This window comes from Xenopus laevis, chromosome 1S (assembly GCF_017654675.1).
Source record: "Xenopus laevis strain J_2021 chromosome 1S, Xenopus_laevis_v10.1, whole genome shotgun sequence".
NCBI lineage: Eukaryota > Metazoa > Chordata > Amphibia > Anura > Pipidae > Xenopus > Xenopus laevis.
In genome coordinates, this window is record NC_054372.1 from 131,496,781 (window position 1) to 131,522,048 (window position 25,268).

Consider the following 25,268-nt stretch of genomic DNA (forward strand, 5'->3'; position numbering starts at 1 on the left):
TGCTCCAAATGACAAAAAATACATTTCTTTTCAGAGTTAATGCAAAGGATTGATTCCTGGGGACCCACTAATCTGATAATTGGTGGAGATATGAATACAGTGTGGGATCGCTTCATGGACAGATCGGATACCACCTCCAGCTACCCGAGCAGAAGGATCACACCATTGCATACATTCTGTGAGTTTTTACAATTGCATGATACATATAGATTCACCTATCCCGACACCAAGGACTTTACGTTTTATTCTGGGGCACATCAAACACATTCCAGACTTGATTATTTCTTTTTGTCTGAATCCCAAATTTCTAACATCTTAGACGCCACAATAGGCAATATAGCTATTACTGACCACGCCCCAGTCACTTTGACTTTGAAACAGGTTGTTTCCAAAACGGCATCACATAAATGGTGGTTTCCTTCCTATCTGGCTGATAATACTGATTTCCAAACTTACCTTAAGCAACATTGGACGAACTACCTGGATGATAATTTGCCGCACTGGGACGATCATAACCTACTGTGGGCAGCTTCCAAACCTGTTCTGAGAGGCCATATCACGGCATACTTAATAAAACAGAAAAGGCGCTTCAAAGACAGGTATATGTACATCTTTGCAAAAAGAACTTACGACACACTATAAAGCCTTCAAACGTACAAATTCCGAGGAAGACAAGAAAAAATACACTGACGCAAAGGCTTTATTTAACACTTTAATACATGACAGTGCACAATACAAAATTTCTCACACAAATAACAGGTTTTATAGATGGGGAAACAAACCAGGCAGGCTTTTAGCTAGATTAACCAAGCTTAACACCACGTCCCATTTCATTAAGAAACTAAAGACAGGGGAGGGTTGGGCTCGAGACACTGAAACCATTGAAGCGGAACTTGAATCTTACTTTAAACAATTATACGAAGAAAACCAGGATCATCCGGAGGAAGGTCTTTCTTTCCTGCGAGATGCCCAACTCTCTAAGCTCTCAGTACAAGATAGGGAGATCCTAGACGCTCCTGTAACTGAACGAGAAATTATGTCAACGATAAAACATCTAAAAAGTGGAAAATCCCCAGGCCCTGACGGTCTGAGTGCGGAATATTACAAAATCCTCCTCCCAGAGCTTGCCCCTTTACTCACCACGCTCTTTAATGACATTCTACAAGGCCATCCCCTATGGAATGAGGCAAATGAGGCGCAGATCATATTAATCCCAAAAGAGGGCAAAGACCCCACTCTCCCATCCTCATATAGACCCATTTCTCTATTGAACCAGGACTTAAAAATTTTAACTAAAATCATGGCAGACAGGTTACAGCTCATTCTCCCACACATACTTACCAATCATCAAGTAGGATGCCTTAAAGGACGATACCCAGTCCAAGCTCTCCGGACAGCAATAGCTACTATGTATCAATGCAACCTGGAAAAGAGAAAACATGGCATATTAATAAATCTAGACGCTGATAAAGCTTTTGATAGAATAAGGCACACTCACATCAAAAGACTACTTAAATTCAAACATTTTGGCATACACATGCTCAACCCATTTAGAACTTTATATTCCAAATCCTATACTCATATCACGGCGAATGGACTGAATTCGCATAGATTTCTGATACGGAGAGGCACTAGACAGGGCTGCCGCCTTTCGCCACTGCTCTTTAACTTAGCTCTGGACCCTTTACTGCAACACCTACTTAACAATGACACCTTTCAAGGCATTCAAGTAGGCACATAACAGATAAAACTGATAGTGTATGCGGATGATATTCTCCTTTTTTTACATAAACCTCGTACTGAATTACCAGTAATCTTACAAAAGATCGATACATTTTGCACTATAGCTGGATTCAAAATCAACTTGGGGAAATCTGAGGCCCTACGCCTACAACATACCACTCCGTCAGATTGGACCAATCCATTCCCATTTAAAAAATCCAAAAACCATATCAAATTCCTGGGAATCCATCTCACGCAAAACCACAAAGACATATACAAATCTAACATTAGACGCACTATTGACCAAATTGAACAAGACACTCGGAAGTGGTTACACACGAACCTAACTTTTTCAGGACGAATTCATCTTATAAAAATGACATTATTCACTAAATTACTTTACAAGTTACAGATGCTACCCTACCGTATCTCCACGACTGACAGCAAAAGACTTCAACACATTTTAAGGACCTTTATATGGAATAAGAAACGTCCACGAATAAAATTTTGTAATAAATGTTCCTACCGCACACTCGCCTTTCCTCTCACTGCGTTGGTGGTGCTGGTTTCTCCGTTGACCCCGGCCAGGTCCCTTAGCAACAGCAAACAAGAAACGGATCCGCACACACGCTATTATCAGCAGTTGGGGGGACACCCCTCTTTATTATATCACCTCGTGATCAACGTTTCGGGGGGATAAACCTGATGAAGGGAGGTTTATCCCCCCGAAACGTTGATCACGAGGTGATATAATAAAGAGGGGTGTCCCCCCAACTGCTGATAATAGCGTGTGTGCGGATCCGTTTCTTGTTTGCTGTCACGAATAAAATTTACCACACTCCAACACCAGAAACATGACGGTGGACTCAACCTCCCCAACATAATGAAATATAATGACTCTGCCCTTCTTAGCTATGTCGGTGACTGGCTCCACCACCGGAATATATATACCACAATATCTTTAGATACTGCCCTGTCTGAAGGGTTATCACTTAACTCGCTATTACACACTCCACTCCCGGACATCCCCAAAAACATGCAGGAAAATCCTCTCTTCATCCACACATATAAAACCTGGCACTCCATTTGGAAAAAAGCAAACTTATCTCCTTTTAACGCGATAACTCTCACCTGGCTCAACAACAAAACGTTTTCTCAGGGCTTAAACAGCCTGATTTTCAGAGCTTGGCAAACGGAAGGCTTACAGAATATTAAAGACGTGATTACCCCTACCAACACAGTCAAACCCGTTTCGGCCTTGCTTCGAAAGTACCCATTCCTGCAGATGCACCAATTCTCACTGCTCCAGCTCTTAGATTTCGTCACACGATGATGGGCCAAACTAACGGACAAAGATAAGAACAACCCAATTGACTCATTATGGCCAAAACATGATACTATCAGATCCACCGCACATATATACAAACAAATTAGAACAACTGTCGATCCGGATAATACCACTATGGCCTTTACGAAATGGAAATGAATCATCCCACAGGCTGAAAACGTGGATATTCTTCGGCATCACACACGAATGATGAAAATTTTGCCTGCTAGTACATACCAGGAAATGTCCATGCAACTGCTACACCATGCTTACCTCACACCTCTAAATACATTTCATATAGGCACAACACACTCAGATAGCTGCCTGAAGTGCGAAGCGCCCAGAGCCGATATGATACATTGTCTATGGTCATGCCCTCTTATACAACAGTTCTGGAAGGAAATCGCCAGCTATTGGGAAAACCTATCAGGGAAATCGATTACCGTTAACGCCACATGGGCTATATTTAGCAAATTGCAATCCACCCCTCACATCTCCAAGCCGGAGAAAGCTCTAGCAGAGAGACTGGCGGCGGCAGCCAGGAAGGCCATCTTACATACCTGGCTACCCCGACTTCCTCAGCCTCTATCTTTGGTGCGCCAGAAACTGGATTGAAACCCTAACAAATAAGGAGAAAAACACAGAATGGTTTTTTGACACTTGGTTGAATTACATTAACGCCCTCACTCCACCTACAAAACTACTCACTATCCAAACTTTTCAAACTACCACATGGTATGAACGGGAGCTGCTGCTGGGGACCGATCTTGTCTGTGAGGCGAAACAGCTGCTAAGATCCGTGGGAAATCCGCAACAATCAGCTGTTATGGGACCACCCAGGAGTCATCATCTTAACTAACTCTTTACTACCGCTCTATCTTGATCATAAACCTTAATGCTCTGTCTTATCGTCTACAGTTAATAACACCGTGAGTAACTTTCAATATCTACAATTAGGGGTATACCTATCCATTTCCCCCTTTCCTTATCACTTGACCAGACTTTAGATTACTATTGTCTATCTTGCTTTATTACATTCGAATCTGTACTTGACTGTTTACCTTATTTTATTTTCCTTCTGTTCCTTATAATTTTTTTCTTATATGCGTATTGAAAAACAAATAAAAACATTTGTGAAAAAAAAGATGGTGATTTAGCCATACTCAATGTTTAGGAAATGAGCAAAATACCAGAGTGAACAAAATGCCACATGTGCCATACTGTAGTATTAGTACACAAGTCATATATTGCAAGCTCTTTTGGGTAGGGCCCTCTTCAACTCTAATATCAGTATCTTTGTAATTTTGTATGTTCAGTGTACAGTTTAAAACCTATTTATTTTACAGTGCAGGAAATAGTTGGTGCTTCATAAATACATGTTAATTAATAATGATAATAATAATATGTGGGCTTTGAGGTGTCTTGCAAAGACACTGCAAATTAGATTAGTATAGTTTTTATTTCTCTTTATTTTTACTTTTTTTTATTCGTTTAAAACATGCTTTCAAGCATGCATGAGCTAAATACAAGTATAAGTTATTTGAAAACACTTTCTAATTTCTTTCTACTTTCCACTGTTCTTACAGCTCATGGTTCTGATTACCAATAGCTCATATAATTGACTGATCAGATCATCAATAATAGAACTACCATTTGTATTAGCACAGCTTCTTTGGAAAGCATGGTGGCAAGTGATTTAAGCTGGCGGTACATGTACCAATAATATTTTATGATTAGTACATAATACATAATGATTGGTACATGTATAGCAGTTCATCATTCCTGATCAATATCAATGTACTATGGATATTGGTCAGTCAGGGCATCTGGCATGGTTGAAAATTTAATTTTCATTTACTGATGTGGTTTGTTGGTCAGTGTGTGGTGCATTGACAGATGAGGAAGTGAACTTTGTGCTGCTTTGATCGTTTGGACTGTTTGCCCCAATGACTGGAACTGTAGAAAGACAGCCATGTACAGCCCCTTCTACACTCGCTATCTATTCTCTCCATGGGCCAGTTGGTCAGAGAGTCTATCTGATCAGTCTGTGAATGCCCACCCTTAGACCTGGGCATTATCAGCACAGAGTTTTATGTTTTTCCTTTCATTGCACCACATCAAGGGGGAAGTCGATTCAGAGTGCACTTGCAATACTTTAATAAGACCTTGATCAGTGATAAATGTGCCCTAATTGTGATCTACATTTTTTATTGTATAGTGACCATTTAATACTAAAAATCGAGGTCTTCTGCTGCCCAGTATTTGTAGCTTCTGATGAGACATTAATACTATAATGTCTTTTCCATGCATTCTTTCCTGGTCATTATTTTAATCTGTTAATGCTCTTCGTAATATTAACATTAAACTCAGCATAATATTTCTTTTCTGTTTTTTTTCACTGTAGAATGTTTTTCAATTTATTATAACACTTTCTTTAGTAATGAAACAGGAATCCAATGACTCACAAAGTACAAAATGATACTTTTTCCTTTTTCTTAAAATCAGGAAAGCACTATGGGAACTTTTTGTTCCATGAGCCTCTAGGGATCAAATAAAAGCCAATATATTTTTCCCGGCAGATCAAAACTTTCTCAAGTCCGTGACATCATAATTGTACATAGGATAGACATTCCTCATTAATCGAGGATTCAATAAAAAAGACTGCCATTTTATTACTGCCACATTTCCTTATACAGAGAAATTCACTGAAGCTGAGCAATTGTTCCTGATTCACATTTAACCACAAAAGAATAGAACAGGAACACCGGCAGTAGCAACAGCTACATGTGCTACAAGATCTCAAAATGGTCTGCAACAGTGATGGGCAAATTTTTCCCGTTTTGCTTCGCCGAAAAATTTGTGAATTTCCGGAGAAATTCACGGCAGGTGAATTTTGGCGCCCGTGTCAATTGTGACGCCTGCCATCTGAATAATGTTGATGCGTGACAGTTTTGACGCAAGCAACTATTCCAACGTGTCCCCCATTTTTTTTTGACGCCGGTAAATTTCCACCACAGTTTCGCAAATTTATTCAAATTCAAATTTAGATGTTCGAGTTTTTTCTTTAATAAGATAACATTCGAGTTTTGCTTACATTCGAATCTATTAGAAAAAAAAGAATTTGAAATTCGACCTTTGATAAATCTGCCCCTAAGGGCTTACAATGGGCTTATGTGGGTACAAGGTACTTGATTCCTATGGAACTAATACAATATAATAATTCGTTTGGTTATCTTAATAATGCATTTTTGTGTTACTTTTAAATTAATGGTAATGAGGGACCTGTCTTTCATATCACGGAAAATATCTAATCTATATAGCATTAATATGCTTTATCTCTATGTTGTATACAGGCTAAATTATTTATAAAACAGTAAAAAGCAATATTCTTAGCTTTAGTAGGTACACAAAGCCTACATTATTTAAGCATTGGTAATAATATTATCGATAATTTTCTGGCAAAATAGAGCTCACGGCAAGAGAGTTTGAATAGATAGATTTCTTAGTTGGCTTTAAAGGAAAATTTTACCCTCAAAATGAATACTTAAGCAACAGATAGTTTATATCATATTAAGTAACATATTAAAGAATCTTACCAAACTGGAATATATATTTAAATAAATATCATCTTTTCCCTTGAGCCCCATTTTATGATATCCCCTGTGCTGCCTCAGAGATCACCTGACCAGAAATACTGCAGCTCTAACTGTAACAGGAAGAAGTGTGGAAGTTATGTGGCAGTGCCTCCACCTAGTGGGATCGGAGTATGTACAGTACCTGGGGGTGACAACACCAAGGAACGATAATTAAACAGACAAATTGCAGTAAACAAAGGTGGATGGCAGCATTGCAAATGTATGGAAGCGCAAGGAGTGAAAATTGTCTGTTCTAAAAGTTATAAAATGGCTGTGAAAAATATTTCATAATTTAACATTAACAAATTGTACTCACTAGCATACTTTTTTTTTAGTTTAGTTTTTTTTTCAGGCATATATTTAGATCTAATATGCCACTGTTTACCCAGCCATACTCTTTGCTTAAATATGCAACTCTGCTGGGCTGGGAAACTTTCCTTTACTCGCCCACCCCCTCCCTAAAATCTATGAGGCCAAAAGTCTAACCCTGACAGAATATCTCAATACTGAGCTCAAAATCCAAGGTCAGTTCCTAAAGGAGGAGCTTTCTAGTAGATGTTCTTAATTAATTTATTAATATATTATGTACATTTTTGATTTCCACGCAAAAAGTTCTCTGAATAATATGAGTGACCATTAGTCCACGAACAATAGGGGTAGATTAACATGTCCCATACTGTGTCCAGGTAACTACAGATACAGACAACTTTATAAGGTACTTTCATTTGACTCACTTGGCTCAACGTGTCCACCCTGTCACTCTTAAATAGATCATTACCAGTAAACCCCCGATTCTCTAAAGAATCGTTAATGAAAGAATGGTAACAACAGTGAGGCAGCAAAATGCGATGGGTGCTGATTCACTCGGCATCCCCAGGCAGCAACTGGCGACGCTAATTTGTGGGGATGTAGAGTGAATCTGTGCCTATTGCTTGTTATTACCTATCTGCTATTAGAATTCTTAAATTTTGAGTTTATTGGTAGTAAAGTGTTACTGAAAAATTTCTTTATAAACAACATTTTTTGTGAAAATGTTCTCCTGTCCTTGAATGAGTTCTCCCTGGTGAGCTGTACTTAAAATCTTGACTTTAACATCAGATGAACGCTGCACTCTTGAAAATGCAACATAAAGTTGACCATGACCAAACACAGGCTCAGATAGGTAAATGCCGACTTTATCCAATGTTTGTCCTTGTGATTTGTTGATTGTCATGGCAAATGCAGCCTTAATGGGGAATTGTCGTCGTTTAAGTTTAAAAGGTAATTCCTGGTCAGAACTGGTAAGGTCAATTCTGGGAATCAAAACAGTATCACCGCTATGGGATCCTGTAAGCACTTCTGCCTTGATAACATTTTGTCTCATGCTCTTCACAACCAACCGTGTACCGTTACATAAACCTTGCTTAGTGTTAGGGTAGGGGCACACGGCGCGATTTCGCCGCGATTCTGCGCTGGGCGAGTTGTCGCTGCGTTTTTTAAGCCGAAATAGCTTTGCTAACTTTGGCGCTGGCGTCAATGCAAATCGCGGCGAAATCGCTGCGCTAATTCACACGCGGCGATTCTTTTTCTACTGTCGCCCGGAAACGCTCAGCGAGGCAACTTCGGACGACAATAGAAAACGAATCGCCGCGTGTGAATTAGCGCAGCGATTTCGCCGCGATTTGCATTGACGCCAGCGCCAAAGTTAGCAAAGCTATTTCGGCTTAAAAAACGCAGCGACAACTCGCTTAGCGCAGAATCGCGGCGAAATCGCGCCGTGTGCCCCTACCCTTAAGGTTTCTTAACAGCATGACTATTGTTCCTACTTTGAGTATAAGATTGTGTTGTGGTAATCCAGCATTGTTGATAGTGTTTAAATATTCTAATGGGAAGTTAAGTTTCTCACTTTCGTCTTCAGAATCAATACAGTCAGTACTCAGAAAGACACAGCTTTGTCCAGGAAGTAATGCAATCACTTGGTGGTTTATCATGTCAACATCAATATTTTTTGGAGATAATATAGCCCGTTTTGCTAAAAATGGCCACCCACGCAGGTACGCAACCGGTTCCCCTCCTAGAGTGACGCTAGCGCCGCCATTAGACAAACTTGCAAAGGAGTAGCAAGATGGCCGACGCTTATACAGACTTTAGTGGGCGGATGACAAACTCGCAGAGGAGTAGCAAGATGGCCGACGCTTATACAGACTTTAGTGGGCGGATTTGGCAGTGGGCGGATGACAAAGTCGCAGAGGAGTAGCAAGATGGCCGACGCTTATACAGACTTTCGTGCAGGTACGCAACCGGTTCCCCTCCTAGAGTGACGCTAGCGCCGCCATTAGACAAACTTGCAAAGGAGTAGCAAGATGGCCGATGCTTATACAGACTTTAGTGGGCGGATGACAAACTCGCAGAGGAGTAGCAAGATGGCCGACGCTTATACAGACTTTAGTGGGCGGATTTGGCAGTGGGCGGATGACAAAGTCGCAGAGGAGTAGCAAGATGGCCGACGCTTATACAGACTTTCGTGCAGGTACGCAACCGGTTCCCCTAGTGTGACGGTGAGCGCATCTGCCTCCCTAGATCCTAACCTTCCAGCGGTCGCCGCCTGAGTGAGCAGGAAAGAAGAGGCGGCGGGAGGCAGAAGGAGACGGTGAGCGCATCTGCCTCCCTAGATCCTAACCTTCCAGCGCATCTGCCTCCCCAATCCTAACCTGTTCTGATCCTAACCTTCCAGCACATCTGCTAATCGAAGGCCGCATCTATGTCTTTCGGCTGAAGTTGCGCGCGCATCTCATAGATCCTAACCGAAGTTGCGTGCGCATCTGCCTCCCCTCCACTCGGGACATAGATAGGCCTTCGGTTAGTATATAGGATCACATTTTTTAAATGAATGCTGGGACATCTTGTGTACTATTTGCTGTGGTTTGCATTGTGAGCATAGTTTTCTCTCTCTCCAATTATCTCTCTTCATACCGTTTGATCAGACCAGCCAAGAGGTACCAACCAAGATAGCCCTGGTATTAATTCACTTTCTACTTACCACACAATATATCTAACCAACCAAGATAGCCCTGGTATTAATTCACTTTTCTACTTTCCTGGTATTAATTCACTTTCTACTTACCACACAATATATCTCAACTAGTTATACCCTAAATCTATATTTGGGATGACTGTTGACCCGGTATACAGAAATCTGACATCAAAAAGCTCCATATGAGGGGAAGGTCGTCTCCCATACACATACATACCTGACATAGGTTATTAATGTGCCTCATGCATTGGTCATACAGAAAGGAACAATCCACAGTATAGCCAGAGACACTGGGGTCCGAAATCCTTAGGGGTCAAGTCCATTGTTTCACAACAAGGCCCTCAATTTTGTCGACCCCCCCACTTTGTAATTAATACAGTGCCTGTAACAATAAATCACATGCATTCTTTGGTGATAAAATAAGTACCAGAATAAAATATTACACCCAGGCTTACAAGTAACTTTAATCTAATAGTCTTTTATTTAATAAGTATATAATTATAAATAAATCAAAATATAAATGTGATGACTAAAGGGGAAAAAAGTATCAAACTGCTAAAAACTAAAGCAAATGAAAGAGTTTAGTGCTTGATAGCTTTTACAATCAGCCATTAAGTGAGCAATAGGAAATGACTAATTTAGACTAAAAAGTCAGGCTCTTGTTTCTGAACATTATGTCCCATATTTGTGATTGTGCTTCAAGACGGCAACTGAATGCTTTAAATAGAAAAGTGCAATGTGCTATCTAGCTTAAAGGACACTAACATTTTCCACTAAATTGTATGAAATATGTCATGGTATAGTGTTATCTGTCTCTCTCCACATTTAAAAATCACAATTGCAATGCTTTTACTTTAATTACACCGGGAGCTATTTTGCCTTTCTACATTGTCATATATATTGGGTCATTCCACTGCTGGCTTCTTGTAAAGGGAGCTGTGGTTGATAAGAATAGACATGGCCTGAAAACCAGTAAACAATGAAAGTTTAAATAAAACTGTAAATTGACTTTGTAAAAAAGTTCATTATTCACTGGTCCATAAAATGGAAGAAATACCGTAGCTGTTAATAAGGTTTACGTTTATCTAAATGTTTATTTTAAAAGATGAGAATCTATTTTCCAAATCCTCTTAAAAACCAGGACCAAGCCAAGAAAAAATTTGCACATTTGATTTTAATTAAATCCCTTTTGCAAATCTCTTGTAGTCCTAGAAATGTCCCAAAATTTCCAGTTCATCCTGTTAACAGACAGTTAGTTCTGCTGCCAAGAAACCTTATTTATCTCTGTATGTGTATTCATTCACTAGAGTGGGAACCTGCACATTTACTCTAGCTACATATTCTCATCCATAGAGTCCACTCCAGGGACCAAATAGTTGTGAAAATGGAAGAATACTTGGGTTGGTTCACCAGAGCAATATTTTTAACCAAGCATATCTCAGACAGGGTTTTTTTTTTACTAAGCAAGGAAAAAAAACAGAAAACTGTATCAGTCCTTTTATATAGATCACAGTATATACCTAGAATACACATGTTTATGATACTACATTTATACACAAGCAATTTTGCTTCCAGGAGAATGAAAATTCTTTAAAGTTTTAAGCCTGACATCCTAAATTCTATTAAAAGTATTTTGGCTTTATCATTGCCATTGAGCCATCTGAGGCTCTGTATGTGATGCAGATAAAAGGAGGAAAAACACAAGTGTCTCAATTATAAAGAAAATTGTTTCAAAGAAATGTGGGTAGTAGAAGGAACTGGATACAGCAGGAACACGGAAAAGAACAAATTGCAAGCAATATAAATAAATGTTTGAATTAGAAGGCCCCAAGGGCAAAGATAGATTTGTTTAGGGAAGAGACAAGAAGGCAAGTTTGTACATTCCAGTCCCAAGCTGCCTAAGCACAAGCTGGGCGTGACTTTGATGCAGCATGTCTCAACTGGAGAGAAAGAAGGCGACTCAGAGAATGGGAGTGATAGAGGAGAAGTGTACCGAGACAGGGAACGGCTCACAGGTACAGAGAAGAGATTTAGCAGAGAACAGCTCACAGGTACAGAGAAGAGATTTAGCAGAGAGAAACAGACACTCGCTAAGGGACAGTGGCAAAAATGCCATAAAGAAAAGACACTGGGTCAGCCAAAGGAAGTCCAAATGTTCTGACCACTTATGGCCATTAAGGCTTCACACTCAGATGCTGCCCAGCTGTTAGTCACCTTATTTCTCCCAGTTGCTTACTTCAGTGACAGAAGCTACAGAGGCAGAACCCTTGGGATACTAGTGGCTCCTAAAAGTCCTGAAACATCCAGTTTTTACATTTCAGTGAGTATCCTTCTATTATTTCTTTTTATGTTTATTTATTCATGAAAAAAGGAACACTATAATAGATGGATGGAATAAAACTCTCTAAATTGCTTCTGATTATTGTTTGCAAGGAAAATCACTGTTTTGATGCAGTGCTTTTTCTACTTAAATAATTTGCTTCAAGGCTTCATTTATAACATTGGCCTTATGGGATATTTCAAAGGCAAGAGAACAGAAAGCATATCAAATATAATAACCATGGTACTGGAAGAGCTGTGTACGAGATTGTGTATGAATGTCTTCAACTAATATTAGATAAGTGAATATTTGTAAAACTGAGATATCCTTGGTTAGAGTGCATGGTTTTTGTTGTGGCATAGAAATGGGCAGCAAAATAACGTGTTACAAAAATGTACAGTATTCTATATCATAATTTTCATTTCCCTACGCATTATACATATGTCTTGCCTATTATAGAAAATTAGTGTGACACTTTAATTACAGGTATGGGACCTGGGTCTTTCCGTAATTTATATATTTTTATCTTTTAATATCTTTGGCATTAAGCATAATGTCAGTTATTTACAAAATTGCAACAAAACCAGCACTGACTTGCTGAGAAACCTTAAGACTACTAGAAAAAGGCTGTTTTTGCTTCCAATAAGGATTAATTATATCTCAGTTGGGATCAAGTACAAGCTATTGTTTTATTATTACAGAGAAAAGGGAAATCATTTTTAAACATTTGGATTATTTGATTTTAATGGAGTCAATGGGAGACGACCTTTCCGTAATTCAGAACTTTCTGGATAACGGGTTTCCGGATAACAGATCCCATACCTGTACTATAAATAAGAAGTGTTACTAGAAGCACTGGAAATCTCAGTTATTCGTTCCACTAAAAAAACAATGGAAATGGCAAAGATAAGCAACACGAGCAGCCAACAGTAGGCTGAGTAGGCTACTCGTAGCAATTCCCATTGTAATCATGGCTTCTCCTTCCATTTAACAGAAATATCAAATTCCACATCCTATATGAACCATCCCAGTTGCAGGTAGACTGGATCTACAGTATTTTTAGTAATAAAAACTGCCAAAAAAAATAAGTTAATAATGACAAATCAAAGCCACAAATAACTGATTTAGATATAGCAGCACTTGGCTGAATAGAATCAATATAGTTATCCCATTTTGCTGGATCAAATAAATGGGTGGAACATTCTAGAAGTGTCAAAGTTCCTTCCTTTCCTTCTTTCTCTCACAGATATAGTACAAATTATTCAGCTTCATTTTCCCACACCCATTGCTCCACCCAGAAAAGGGGTTCAGTTAGAACTCTCACACTGGATACTTTAAAACAATAATCACTCTACCTTTTTTACTAAAGCAATCATGTTAAGGATATATTTTATAGCAAATTTGAACCCCAAAAACCTATGGTAGGTATAGTAGGATGTTCCAGGACTAAGCCGAATTGCTTACATATATACTTACAGAACCCCAGTTAGGGGAATCCAGTCATGCAGGTAGTATACTGTGTGACAGTCAATTGGAAGTGACTTTTACTGGCACAGAGAATGACACTCTGAGAAATATATATCAAATTGGATATTTCATATATTTCATATTTAAGATTTTGCTTGTGGAGTAATGTGGTAAAAATTAAATTTCCACAAAATAAGAGTCCCAATGCCACATGGGACTGACCTCAGCTCACATTTTTGCACCGAAATCTGCTCAGCGTCTGCACCCAGGCCTACGCCAGTGTCTGTTAGTGCAAACAGGATCAAATAGAGGACAGCAGAGTACTGAATTTAATATCACCCGTGTGTAGCACTAGCCTTACATGATCTAATCAGTATAGGATGAGCAGCCTACCTGCAATGCCATGTTTCCATAGAGTTCTATCTAGTGCAGGTAGATTCAGTTGTCTTCTTCAGTGTTATAAACATCTCTGAAGGAGCCATTGTTGATTTGCTAAATACCCCTCGGTGAGTAATACAGATGGTGGTTCTCACAAAGGCTCTAGAAAAGTTTAAAAAAAAGTTCAAACTGGGGAGGGGGTCCCATGAAGGTTATAGTAGTCTGTGCAAGGGCTACAGTTCTGCACACCAGTGAGTACTAGTGAACTGGACAGTTGCAAGCCTCATTGAAGAGTGTTAATAGGATTAGCAACCTGATGGCTACCACTAGAGTATTGGCCCAATAATAATTGCAAAATGATCTTCATGATGAGTGCCAGAAGTACCCTGAAAAAGATGGCCTTCTCACTTTTTGTGAGACTATTTATTTCCCCCCAGAGACCAAGAGAAGGTCCATGCTGAATATGAAGGGTCAGTATAAGCAATGTTTTACTCTGCCAAAAAGGAGCATCTGTGCATCGGAGGTAGTGTACTAGGTCTAATAACCCATATCAACTATGTTAGAAGTTTGGCGGGGATGTGGTTTGTTCAATGATTTATCAATGTCCAATAAAGTGAAACTACAGTTTTCAAAATTGCATTTTTCTTTGTTTTCACAAATTTTGTCTATTTATTTGAAGAATCATATTGTGTCAGGCCTCAATTATTGTCACATCACATACAATGCCGTTTTGGCACCTCTACCTGGAAGGTTTAATAACATATCAAAACTCCAATCTAACTTAATTTAACACCTGATTTAATGACATCATTGTGGATTATGATAAACAGATTATGCTGATTGGAGCAACATTCCAGATCATATAGCAAGATCCTATGTATAAGTTATTCTGAATTGAGAAAGCCAGTTGGATGACCGGTGAAACTTCTTCAAGAAAAACACAGCAAGTACAGTTGATTTGACCTATTACTAGAGATATACCATGACCTGGATGAATGGGAACTTTCACAAACATATTGTCACAATCACTGAAAGTTTCCACTTTTTACTTACCAGCCTAAGACATGATATCCAATGGCAGTTCCACCTTTTACAATACTGATAATTGTCTGGTGTGGTAAGGGCCGGATTTACATAGTGGGAGCCTCTAGGCCTGCTGCCATTCATTCCCCTGTAGCCTCCCTGTCACTCATGGGAAATTTAAAAATCTGTCAACTAATCTGGGCTTCCCCAGTGCTTCAGAATCAATATGGATGTGGTTTGGCAGCATGCTGCCCCTAAAATCCTGCTGCCCTAGGCCCTGGCCTTTGTAGCTTTCCCACAGATCTGGTGGAGATCTCAAAGTTAATATAATGTCATGCAAGGCAGAGAAAACATCAATCCGCTCCTACCAGCCCCATGGTCTATACGCAGGCAGATGCCTTACCTGTCAGAGTACACTGGCCACAGGGCAGGTAAACGTGGCTTGGAGGAAATGGCAGGTATAATGTTAGCATAATGTTCGATAAAGTAGCAACAGGTGAATGGAACTGTGTTTACTCTATATAATAACTTGCTAATGCTTATTTACAACTGCAAGTGCAGTGTGCAATTTCAAAAGAAAGTTGTCTTATTTTTTACCCATAATGAATCATTTTCCCACGTAAATGCAACTACAAAGGAAGTTACTCCCCCTGCCTGGGTCACAACCGAGCAAGTGTGGTGGCAAACTGGATACAAGTTGCAGCCAACATTTTCAGAGTTGAGATAGGGTCACTTTCAGCACTTTGTGATGAAATTTTATCTGCATGTGATTCCTTTGTTAAGTGTATTGTGCCTATTGGTGCAACCCGCTGTGGGAAACCTGTAATTGCCTCCACATTTAGGGTGATGGCAGCTCCAGAGCTCCACAGAGTTAACACTGTCCTCACAGAAGACACAGGATGGACCCTATTGCGCTTAGCACAACTATACCAAAGTGCAAAGAGCGTCAATGGATGCAACTTCCTTTACTGAATTGAAAGGGTGAATTCATATATGATTTCTCCTGTATTCTTCCTTTAATTATGTGGATATTTTATATTACTAGTTTTCAGTGGCACAGTGGGGGTTAATTTGAAGAATGAATAGCAGTAAAACATAATAACCAATCAGGTATTTGGTTTTATCACTCTAGTGCAGTTTGATTAATGGAAGATAAAGAAATAGCTGATGATGATTATTGCACTACTGTGTTAATAAATGAGGGAACCAATCCATGAAGGGGACACACTAGGAAATAAATCCTATTCTGCTAATCTATAGTGAATTTCTAACACCACAGTAGTGTAGCAGGTTCAGTTTCCTAGCAGATGTATCCTGTTTATATAATGAATAACTTGTATCACATTGTGTTAGGGCTATGCTTGTATGATGCTCTGGGGACAGATCACACTTTTAAGTGGAAAAAACAACAACTATATGTGTTCCCAACGAAACATGGCAAAAGTACTCTCACTTTCTCCTCACCAGTCTTTTACTTGCTATTAGACTTCTTTAAGCAAGCTAGATTTGGGGGAAATTGAATAAAGGGGAATCCAGCAATATTTATTAAGTTGTATATTTATAAAACTGTGTAAGAACTATTTTCTGATACACTTTTTTTCAGTCCAGTAAGAGCACAGCATGTTTCATATAAAGAGAAGAAGCTGTTAAACCATAGGAGAAAATGGCACAGAAAGTGGAGCAAGTTTATAAATCCATGTTGTTACTAGCATAGCTAGAAAATATTGCAAAATATACAAGTTTTTGCAATTTTACTGGCTACTCCGGTTTCTCAAGAAGCCTTCAAGGTTTGTGACTGATTCCTCTCAGATGCTTCAATGAATGCCAGAAAAAGTGGTTTCTTAAATCAGGGACTAAAGAGAAAGGAGTGTCACTCAGAGTATCTTACACAATATCAGAGTTTGACTGTCATTGAGAGACTTAGAATAAGAGAATGTGCGACTGACAGTGATTGAGTGTTTCAGTGCAAGTGCTATAAATAAAATTGCCTAGTTATGTAATAAAATGGGCAGAGCACATATCAATCAATCAGCAAGTAGCATCTGTTTAGAAGAAAACATCTAACTGGTTACTATGGGTTAGTGCTCCTGGGCACATGTTGTGCCTATTATTATATATGGGTTAAGTCAAACGCTATGATAATTGTGTACAAATCAAAATTGTAAGAATATGAGTGTTTACTGATTGTGATTCATGAGTGTGTAAGCATGGTAGTTTGATACTATTAGTTTTATAATTGAGCAAGTATGGTGCACAGGGATCCTCTGCTCTACTAGGTTATTTGGTTGGTTGTTGTTTACCATACCCCTGTGAGATGTAGTCTACCTTTCATTCAGCATATTTGTAACTCCAGGTTGCATGCTGGCATGACTGCAAAATGAGAATTTTGTACTAACTTATGACTTTTCTGTCCCACTCCCACAGGTAGTGCCATATCAGCCATGAACTACTGCGTAAACAGTTTTGGAAATGACACACTCCTGAGCTCCCAGGCCTCTCGCATGTCAGGGACCATCTTTTTAGCTTTGGCAGCCTCCTTGGGTCTCCCCGGCAATGCCTTTATCATCTGGAGCATACTTTGGAAGATGAAAGGTCGTGAAAAGTCTGTGACTTGCATCCTTATTCTTAACCTGGCAGTGGCTGATGGAACGGTCCTTCTCCTCACTCCTTTCTTTATAACCTTTTTAGTCCAAAAAACCTGGATTTTTGGTCGTGCTGTTTGCAAATTGGCTTATTACTTATGCTGTCTCAACATGTATGCCAGCATATTTATTATTGCATTAATGAGTTTAGACAGGTTCCTTGCTGTCTTCCGGCCTTATATGGCTCAGTCCCTTAGAAGAAAGGATACGGTGACAAAAGTACTCATAGCTATCTGGCTGCTAGCTGGGGCATTAGCCCTTCCAGCATTTGCCTATAGAGAAGTAATTGAGAGCCAAAAATTAAATGCCAAGATTTGTGAACCTTGCCATGCAAGCCGCGGGGAATCCATATTCCACTACACTTTTGAGACACTTGTAGCTTTTCTGCTTCCCTTCTCCATGGTATTGTTCAGCTACATATTGGTACTGGTCAAACTGAAAGCAAGTCGCTTTGGACAGCGCTCACAGATTGAAAAACTGATTGCTGCTATTCTAGTGACATTTGCTATTCTTTGGCTTCCATACCATGTGGTTAATGCCATACAAGTGACTTCTAATCTCACTTCTGGGAAGGTGTCTGAGAATTTAAAAAAAGCTGCAAAAATAAGCAGAGCAGGCGCGACGGCATTGGCCTTCTTCAGTGCCTGTGTCAACCCATTGCTCTATGCCTTTGTAGCCTCAGACCTTTTCAGGATATTTGGGGTAGGCTTTGTGGCCAAACTACTGGAGGGGACAGTGGCAGAGATACAGAAAAGAGTTAAGTCTCAGCGAGATCTTGTAAAAGGATTTGTCAGGGCTGGGAGTTGTGGAGAATCAGTGGATCTGGAAGTAAGGAATGGTTTGAAAGACACACCCCTGAATGGCAATCAACTGCCAGAGTAATGGAAATCCAGTAAACTATATGCCAATGACTTTGTTGTTTGTCAGCTAAGGTGCAAAAATATTAAATGTGGGATACTTTTCTTTATAGTTGATACAGTGAATTGAATTTGACCTAAACATTTGTTTTTTTCATTTCATGACTGGAGTAATCAGAACGATCTAAAATGCAGTCTCTGCTAGAAAATAATTTTACAGTTCTTGACATTCCTGTGGTTAAACACTATCAGATTATCTTTATAAGTTTGTCATTTGTGCAATACAACCTACAGTATTAAAACAATAATGCGGTCTTGCAGCATTTTTATGATGGCATACACTTAGAAATGTCAGTGATTAATGTTGAACCACAGGTTAAGGGCACAACAGAGAATTGGATCCACTGTTCTCAGACTGTGTTTTTTTTCTGCTAAACGAGAGAAGCGGATCTGCTCCCTTCCGCATCTTTGTGTGTCTGCACTGAAAAGTACAACTTTGGTCGGAGTGCAGAAACACCAAGTGGACATCGGCCACAAAATGGCTTTACTCCTTGGCCATGCACTCAGACAAAAGCTGCACTTTTCAGTACAGACACATGGAGATGTGGAAGAGATCTGATGCGCTTCTCTCAGCATGCAGGAAAAAAATGCAGACACAGGGAAGCCAACATTCTTTGTACCCTTGGCCGAACCCCAAAGGCAAAGAATCAAAAAGGTCTAAGGTTAATGTAATAACCTGGATAATAGGTAACCCATAACAGTGTCCTGTAAAATTAATGAATGCATAAGTCAAAATTAAAATTACATTTCAAATATGATTCAAATAAAATTCAAATCCAAAGTTGCCTCTAAATTGTGATCCTGTCTAAGCATGCAAGCAATTGGGCAAACAGCCAACCGACAGTGGTTACATTAATCCAATAAACAAGTGTATAATTTATAAGAAAACAGGGATAGTTAAGTTTTACTGACAGTGTGTTTCTTCCCTTTGTTCTAGGAGCCATACCACTTATACATTTTTGGCATAGATTTATGTCTAGTCTGATTGAATCTGCTCATATGCAATCAAGTATCCAATGTAATAAAAAATAAATATAATATTTTATCAACCATGTTTTATATGAAACGTTTATAAAAACTATAATGCCTAGCCAGTGACCAGTATTGGGCCCAGGCCAAAATTTTCAGCACCTTTTAAAAAGTATCTATGATACAAAAATATTTTCCTCCATTGGTTGGGGGAAGCATACTATTTTGGCATAAAAACTGTCCTTTGTGTGTCTAAACATAGCACAATGCCTTTTTATAGAATTATAAAGCTGGGGCATGCTCATTATACATAGGTGTGTGCCCAACATATTCTCCTGCGCTGCGAGCTCCCTACTGAAGTGGGCAGCAAAGCACTCATGAGGGAGGTTCACTTGATAATGTTACTTACTAATATATTAAACCCGCACCACTGGTGGGGGAAATCATTTGTGCATAATAGGTGTCCTTTAAAGCAGGTTTCATTATATGATTTCATTAGGTTTCATTATAGGTTTTCATTAGGTTTTCATTATATTTCATCTATGTCATTTTATTGTCACCAAGGAATGTTGTCATTGCGGTACATAAGATACTGCCAGGGGAGCACAGTCAGAAGGAGGTAAAGGGCTCCGTGGAAAAATTATTTTCTCTCCGATTCATTCTGACACTTATGCTCATAAGTGTACAACGCACTGTTCCTCCTCTCAAGCACAGTAGGCAGCAGGAGTATATTACACACCACTTAGTGCTCAGTTGCTCAGAGATGGACAGTTGCCTATTCTTCCTGCAAGTGGCACTGTCACTGCTGTGATAACTTATAATACAATATAATATATAGTATATTTGTGAATAATTATAGCATTGTGACATGACAACAGAAGGTTGCAGTCTTTTATCTCTCTAAGTCCTTTTTCTTTGTTGTATGCAAGATTAAATTATATCTACCATTAGTGTTCATTTAAGAAGATCATTACATCATATACAGCTAATAAGGTCAGGGGCCAAAAATGCAAGCACATGATGAAGGGGAATGGCATTGGCCTTAGTATGTCAGAGGAAATGAAGTGCTAATAATGAAATTGCTTAGTTTGAGCCTGCAAATATTTTTCTTGGATGAGGCATGAGAGGAATTATGCTACAATATGCATTTGTTGCTACCTGCCTTGTTTGCGTCACCCTTGGCCCATATTATGGAAAAGTATAACGATTTCCAGTAACTCATGCCAGGATTGTACAGAACTGCCTTTTTCATAATACTGGAGAGTCTCTCTCTTTGCCCATCTGTGACCTATACATCATGAAGCATTTACATGTCCTATGTGTAAAATCATTAGGAGAATGTATGGATGATAATATTTTTATTTTCAATAAGGATTACCAGGTGAATAGTCAATTGAATGACCGTGGAGCAGTTCCTGTCAGACAACTGAAAGCCCAGCAGAGGGTGCCATTGTGTGGCATTAGCATCTTGCTAGCCGTGCTTAGCGTGAATAAATGTTACACAACGTCTGCGTGACAGCACCAAGAAGAAAATCACTTGGTTTATTCCAACACGCTGTATACACATTTTAAGAGAAATTGTGTTTGCATTCCCTGTAGAATTCCTTTCAGAATTGTTGCAAAACCACATCAGTTAGATATTTTGCAATACAACCACAAGGTGGCATCCTTCATATACAAATAGGAGCTGGACTGAGTGATAAAATGTGTAAGCATTGGTTACACTGCTATTTAGTTATAAACAACAAACACATGGCCACCAGCCTGCATGGTCTCTTAAGCATTTTCTCCAAGAGACTGGTGGGTCATTTATACAAAGCACATAACTTAGTGCTGCTCATTTAAAAAACACTTGAGTCTGGCTGCCCTTTGTGCCTCATCATGGATTTACAAAATGGAGCGAGATGCAGAGAACAGCACCAGCGGATGAGTGAATATTTCACTGCGCTTCGCTGAGAAGAAAACACCTATAGGCTGTAATGGATAATTTAAAAATATTGCATGGTTTAAAAAATGTTGCTTGTTTAGATAAATTGTTGAGCAAAAACCCCCTCGACTTCAATGCATTTGGCAATTTTTTTGCCATTTTGCGAATTTTTTGAGAAGCGAAATGGGTCAGATTTGTCCATCACTACGGAGCTTTATTGCAGTCTGCACCAGAAGCTTCTAAAATTTGCACACATCACAATGGCACCTACCTACCTCTCCCCCTCAGTGCTGCTGAACATAGGCAAGGCTGTATCCATCTGAGGAACATAGGTCACTGCACTCCATTTTATATTTTTTAATTTTGACAATTATTTACACTTTGTGTTACAGTAAGTTACATAGTTAAATCGGGTTGAAAAAACATCAATGTGCATCAAGTTCAACCCCTCCAAATGAAACCCAGCATCCATACATGTACACATTGACCCCTCCTTACACTCACATAAATTATATATACTCATATCTATACTAACTATACTATAATAACTATAGATTTTGTATCACAATAGCCTGGGATATTATTCTTGTCCAAGAAATCATCCAAGCCATTTTTAAAGGCATTAACTGAATCAGCCATCACAACATCACCCGGCAGTGCATTCCACAACCTCACTGTCCTGACTGTGAAGAACCCCCTACGTTAGAGTCCTGCGCGGGTCCATTTTTTGGGACCCGTACCCGACCCGTACCCGCAACCCGCACCCGCAACCCGGACCCGCAACCCGCATTCTTACCCGCTTGGACCCGCTACCCGACCCGACCCGCAAGTACCTTATCCGCAACCCGGACCCGCGACCCGCTGACCATCAAGAATCAGGAAGTGCTGTCATTAGAAACCGGAAGTGACATCATCAGAAGTCGATATGATAAGGAAAAAAGAAGTAAAACAGGAAGTACATTCATTGTAAACCGGAAGTGACGTCATCGGGACACGGCGTGACCAGAAAAAGGTGCAAATATCGTTAATGAGAAGATCCGCGGCCCGACCCAGGACCTGCACACCCTCAGAATCACCGCCCCGCGGGTATACCCGCACCTGGAACTTCTCAGCACAACCCGCCAGGTACCGCAGGTTTTTGCGGGTAACCCGCGGGTACCCGCGGGTACCCGACCCGCTGCAGGACTCTACCCTACGTTGCTTCAAATGAAAGTTCTTTTCTTCTAGTCTAAAGGGGTGGCCTCTGGTACGGTGATCCTCTTTATGGGTAAAAAGGTCCCCTGCTATTTATCTATAATGTCCTCTAATGTACTTGTAAAGTGTAATCATGTCCCCTCTCAAGTGTCTTTTTTGAAAAGAAAACAGCCCCAACCTTGACAGTCTACCCTCATAAATTAAGTCTTCTATCCCTCTAGTTGCAGGTCTCTGCACTCTCTCCTTCTGGATATGAATTGCAATAGTGAGCTATAGTGGTCCACGATGAGCAGCATTTTTCATTTGCAATAGAAGCCCCATTTTAATTTTTTTAAGCAGGGCTAGAAAAAAATTGTGTAAAATCAGGGAAATGTATTATGAATCATATTGGTTGGACCACAGGAGTATAAAATGCAGCTAAAAAAAATCAAGGGCTACACGGATTCACAGTAATTATAAAGCAGGAGAGGTGAGTAGTATGCTGAACTAGTAACATAGTGGTCATGACAGAGGCAACATCGGTAACTGCCCAGCACTTACCAAATAACCAACAGCCCCCCTTTCCTCCAATAAAAAGCCCTATATGCATTTTGGATGAAAAGACCGTAGAATATTTTTATTATAACAAGTGATATTTTAGTGCAAAACACACTATGACAAATGATAACATCATCAACATAGCATAACATAACATAACAAACTATTAACTTTTGATTACATACTGTAGCAAACCTTATAACTACACAACGCAACAGCTCTGTCAGCTGTCATAGTAGCCTTTAACCCACCGGCTACCCAACCAAATCCTATTCCTGTGGTGTTTTGTTACCCCTAAGGTGCCAGGCCTTCCAGCTACCCATTAAACCTGCAACTCCCATGCTCACACACCTATTGGTCCCTGGACTCCATGACCCCATCGCCACCTACCATAGGTCTATAGGGGAGGGAGGGTGGGAGTTTTGATGTTGCTACAAAATGGAGTGAGGGGGCAGCAACCTCAGTCCCCTTCCTTTTAACCTGGCCTACATCACCCTGGCCCGCTCCTTCAACCACCCAATCCTGTACCTTCACTAGGAGGGGCTTCTGCACCTCCGAGCCTGTCATGCCCCTGCTTCCCTAGGCTGTGCCCCGTGTCATCGGGTTACTGGTGGTAGTAGGCATGTGTGAGATATCGTAAGCAATGAGAAAGAAAGTAGATCAGGCAAGCTAGTTGACAAAGATGAGACCATTGTAGTAAAATGGGAATTAGGTAGAGGGCAAAGGTGAAGGTTCTAGTTGAGACTGCCATACCAGGTTGGCTGGATGTCATTAAAAAAGACATAATGTACTGCTTATCCAGTGGTAATAATACTTATTATAAGTATTATTATTATAAGTATTAGTATAGTATAAGTATTATTAGTTACTGCTATATACACTATAGGAGCCTTCAAAAAAACACATTTCTATGTGTGTACATTGCCTGTGGTCTGAGAAATCCTTACAAACATATTGGTTAGGGTGCTGGTGGTCTCAGAGGCAGAGGTGTACTGGTAGGGATGTCAGGTTTACAACATAAAACACTGTTAAAGTGTTACCCCCATAACCTCATATTTTATTTCCTTAAAATTGTACTAGCCATTTGCCAACCTGCACAGACAGAAACAACGAATGAGGGGGAACCACAACAATTATCAACAGTATCAGCACAATCCATATCTCATATTAATACTCTCTCCTGTCCCAATATGGCAGCTTCTCTCTACAACGATTCCCTTTCAACAGCACTTGACTCCCTTGCACCTTCTACCACCCGTCACAGCCGGCCAGCTAAACCCCAACCCTGGCACACTAGAACTCGGTACCTCAGAAGATGTAGTAGATCAGCTGAGCGACGGTGGAGAAAGTCACAAACTGATCCTGACTTCATCCACTTCAAATTCATGCTCTCCTGCTATAACCGAGCTCTATCATTAGTCAAAGAACAATACTTCTCTTATCTAATATCTACTATGTCCTCCAAACCACAGCAGCTGTTTGCCACATTTAACTCACTCCTATGCCCCCGTCCACCTATTAATGTTACCGCCCAAGACCTTGCTCATTTCTTTAATGAAAAAATCGATCTCATTAGGCTGAGCATACCGCCCGACAACAATCTCAGACCAACGTGCAGTCCACTCACATCTACTTTGCACTCCTTCACCCCTGCAACTCTAGATGAAGTTAGCAAATTCTAGCCAGCTCAAAACCCACCACCTGCTCCCTTGACCCCATACCCTCTCGCCTCCTCCACCCAATCTCTGATACACTCTCTCCTGCACTTACCCACCTATTTAATCTTTCACTCTCTACTGGTACCTTTCCATCATTATACAAACAAGCACTAATCACTCCTATCCTCAAAAAACCTTCCCTTGATCCTAGCTCTCCCACTAACTATCGACCGGTCTCCCTTCTTCCATTCGCATCCAAATTACTAGAAAGGCTTGTTTACAAAGCCTGATCCAGCATCTCACTCACAACTCCCTCCTCGACCCCTTGCAATCTGGCTTCCGCCCATCACACTCGACTGAAACTGCACTCACCGAAGTAACCAATGATCTTCTATTGGCAAAGTCTAAAGGTCACTATTCCATTCTAATCCTTCTAGATTTATCTGCAGCCTTTGACACAGTTGACCACACACTCCTCCTTGACATTCTACACTCAGCTGGCATTCGGGACACTGCTCTTTCATGGTTTACATCTTATC

At 40.0% G+C, this 25,268-nt stretch overlaps 1 protein-coding gene and 1 long non-coding RNA gene across 2 annotated transcripts in view; one reads left to right on the forward strand and one right to left on the reverse strand.

Annotated features, from left to right (window-relative positions):
• Positions 1 to 651: 651 nt before the first annotated feature.
• The window catches only part of LOC121399458, a 40,666-nt gene continuing 16,049 nt past the window's right edge, over positions 652 to 25,268 (reverse strand). Inside the window, exons 2-3 of the long non-coding RNA XR_005965043.1 lie at positions 1,342 to 1,423; positions 652 to 1,022 (exon numbers count right to left, since the gene is read on the reverse strand). This is a non-coding gene — a long non-coding RNA (uncharacterized LOC121399458). The remainder of the gene's footprint in view (positions 1,023 to 1,341; positions 1,424 to 25,268) is intronic.
• Positions 11,431 to 19,493, forward strand: ltb4r2.S (leukotriene B4 receptor 2 S homeolog). Its single transcript, XM_018243949.2, has 2 exons — positions 11,431 to 12,017; positions 17,310 to 19,493. The coding sequence occupies exon 2, from the start codon at positions 17,327 to 17,329 to the stop codon at positions 18,407 to 18,409; it is 1,083 nt and encodes a 360-aa protein (XP_018099438.1). The 5' UTR covers positions 11,431 to 12,017; positions 17,310 to 17,326; the 3' UTR covers positions 18,410 to 19,493.

Coding starts and splice junctions, on each gene's coding strand:
- ltb4r2.S (XM_018243949.2), top strand. CDS start 17,327: ATGAACTACTGCGTAAACAGTTTTGGAAATGACACACTCCTGAGCTCC.